The following is a 2,878-nucleotide window of genomic DNA, read 5'->3' on the forward strand; positions in this document are numbered from 1 at the left end:
TTTTTGTAACGGAAAATTAATTTTCCTCCGCGTTTTGAATTCCCGTTTTATTTTGCGTAAATAGCCATTTATGTTATGGCCGTTTTATATAAATAGTCATGACAAACCTTTTGAAGAGTTGCATCTCTTCATCTAAACCCAAAAAATTCTGAATTCTCCTCTTCCTTTCTGCATTATTTTAACTACAACAAAGCAACAGTAAGTGTGATTTGCTGCCGCCATTTGTGTTCGTTGAAACACTGGGGTTTGAAGTACCGCTACACCAGTGTGTCATCCGTTCTATCCTGGGAGGAAATAATCCACAACCTCAGGTACTATGAGGGGATTAAGTTCCTTAAGGATACACTATGAATTTAGTGGGCTCGGATTAATTTTTACTTCTTTTACATTTCTGTCTATACGTTGTTTTCTTCTCCAGAATTATTTTACAAATACAGTATAATAACAACATTCAATCTCAATCTTTTGATAAGGCAATTAATATTGTTTCCAAATATATCGATGGTAATAATGTTTTTTACACTTTCCATAAATATAAGTTAGATCCATTTTTAACGGATGGGGACCAAAATAATTTAATATTCCTGCTTAGACCACCCTAAAAAAGGAAATTTGTGATCAATGGAATGAACAGCTATAATTGCATTTGGCATCATCATTATTAGTTGTGCAAACGCGGGCAATATGGTGCATTCTATCTGGATTGTTCACTCATTTGACAATTCTGAAATAGAGACACCGCATTTACTTTATGATCGAACCTTTACTTTTTAGCCAACAATACAAACTCTAAAGTAGCTTTCTTATGTTTTGCCTTCTGTGTCGTTACATTCAATAGTTGCACAAAGTTTCTAATGTGGACCACTTCTTTCCACACTCACAAAGTGAGAGATTTAACATAATATACAGAGGGAAGGAGAACAAGACATGATTAACAAAAAGGATGAACATAGTGAATAATTAAATTACGTCGATACTTCCACCACGTATTATGAATAACTTAGAAGATGTCTCTATTTTTCTTTGGAAAAATCTTTAAAATTTCACTTGCTTAACTTTCAATTCGCCTAAGACCATCAAATAAAATTTAAAAAACCCGTTCTCCTTTCTTTGAAAGAAGGGACACTTAAAGTTCTATCAGTGCTTGAAACAATTTTGTCTTCTCTATATTACTATATCTCTAGAATTAATAATTTTATATGAAATTACTGAACTCAATCACTTGCTGCCGTTACTCTTCAGTTTTCTGTTGAGGTATATCCTGCAGAGGTACTCAAATTGGATCAGTGGTATCAATTTCTAGGTTTCATTGTAAACATAATTGGTTGTTTTCAATTACTTAAATCAATAGTTTAAAGGGTCATGATATTATCAATATAGATTTACCTATATCATTTTGTAAATCATTTCTACACTGTCGGTCGATGCACATAACTTAAACTTTTATCTATTAGTCCTCATATTTCTGATACTTCTAGCTTCTAACTTACAACTCCCCGGAAACTAAAGGACTTACCAACGGAACCCTCAAAGATAGTAATGCAATAAAAGGGAAAGAAAGTACAACGTTTTGCAGCTATGACAAAACTAGGAGCCTAAATAGAACTTATTATTTGTAAAAACAATCAAATTTTCAGAAGTAAATGAGAAAACTAATTAATGTAAGAAACTATTTTACAAGTGAAGGTCAGGAAAGTTGAACCAGATTTCTTGAAATGCTTTGATAATAAGTCCATGATATTCATCTGAATTCAGTGAAAGGTAACAAGCAAGAAGATTTTCCAAGTCTTTTGATGCCTTGATATTGTTCTCAACAACCATCTCTATCATAGATTCTCTAAAATCCTTTTCAGGATCAGTTGAAGTTTTCACTATTGCAAAACTCTCAGCTGAAAAGCTCTCCTTCTTTGGCTTCGACCGCTTTTTTAACGACACACTAATTTTCTTGCTTGCTCTTTTAGTAGAATTTGTTCGTAGCTTTACACCAAAAGAGTTGGAGAAATATTTAGCTTCTTTATCTTTTCGAGTCTTAACACTGACCTGTTTTGAATCAAGATTTCTGAACTTAGAAGATTTTGAATGTTTGGTAAGAATTGGAGGGAGGTCAAGTTCTGAAATGGTATCATAGCCTGCATTTAGATTCTTGAATTCTTTGGTCTGAACTTTACCATTCATGTCTATGATTATATCAGTAGCTGAAGAACTGAACTGACAAGAGGCAAGTTCATTGAAAGAATGAGAATCAGATTTAGATTCTGAAGATGGAGAATTAAGGAAATCCAATTCAGGGAATTTATAGGAATTAGGAATGTGTTTAGGAGAAGGCTTGTAAATGGTCTTTCTTTTGGTTTTTTTATTTGATGATTTTCTAGGTGGATCAGGAAAATAATCATGGGAATTGTAAATATTGCCACCTCTAATGGACTCTGTAGTATAATAAAAAGATGATCTTGGCTGAGAAAATGGTGAATTTTGCAAAGGTTTTTTTTTCTTGGAGGTAGAGGTTTTATGGTTTTTGGTTTTGCTCATATCTCTAAGCTTGTAAAACCAAGAATTTGGCAACATATCTGAAAACCTAAATTTGTGATTTCCCATTGAGGAAGTCCTTTTTTTTTTCTACTTGTTAAACTCTCTTTGAGTGGTTGGTTTGAACCTTTGCCTCTATATTTATAGCAAATCATGAAAGTTGTGCTAAATAAATAGATATGGGGTAAGATATAATAGAGTTGAAAAAAGGAGTTTCAGAGTTGGATCCATGATTTAAAGTTTATGGGTTTCTAGAACGATTTCAAGTTAATATAAATAATAAATGGGTTCACGGTCAGTGGCGGAGCCACATGCACTCAAGGGGTCGTCGGAAAATTATACTGTATAACTA

At 33.0% G+C, this 2,878-nt stretch overlaps 1 protein-coding gene across 1 annotated transcript; it reads right to left on the bottom strand.

Annotated features, from left to right (window-relative positions):
- Positions 1 to 1,480: 1,480 nt before the first annotated feature.
- On the bottom strand, positions 1,481 to 2,651 carry LOC107762539 (transcription repressor OFP3-like). The gene has a single exon (XM_016580909.2). It carries the CDS (start codon positions 2,593 to 2,595, stop codon positions 1,675 to 1,677), a length of 921 nt encoding a protein of 306 aa, XP_016436395.2. The 5' UTR covers positions 2,596 to 2,651; the 3' UTR covers positions 1,481 to 1,674.
- Positions 2,652 to 2,878: the final 227 nt, after the last annotated feature.

This window comes from Nicotiana tabacum, chromosome 22 (assembly GCF_000715075.1).
Source record: "Nicotiana tabacum cultivar K326 chromosome 22, ASM71507v2, whole genome shotgun sequence".
Classification (NCBI taxonomy): domain Eukaryota; kingdom Viridiplantae; phylum Streptophyta; class Magnoliopsida; order Solanales; family Solanaceae; genus Nicotiana; species Nicotiana tabacum.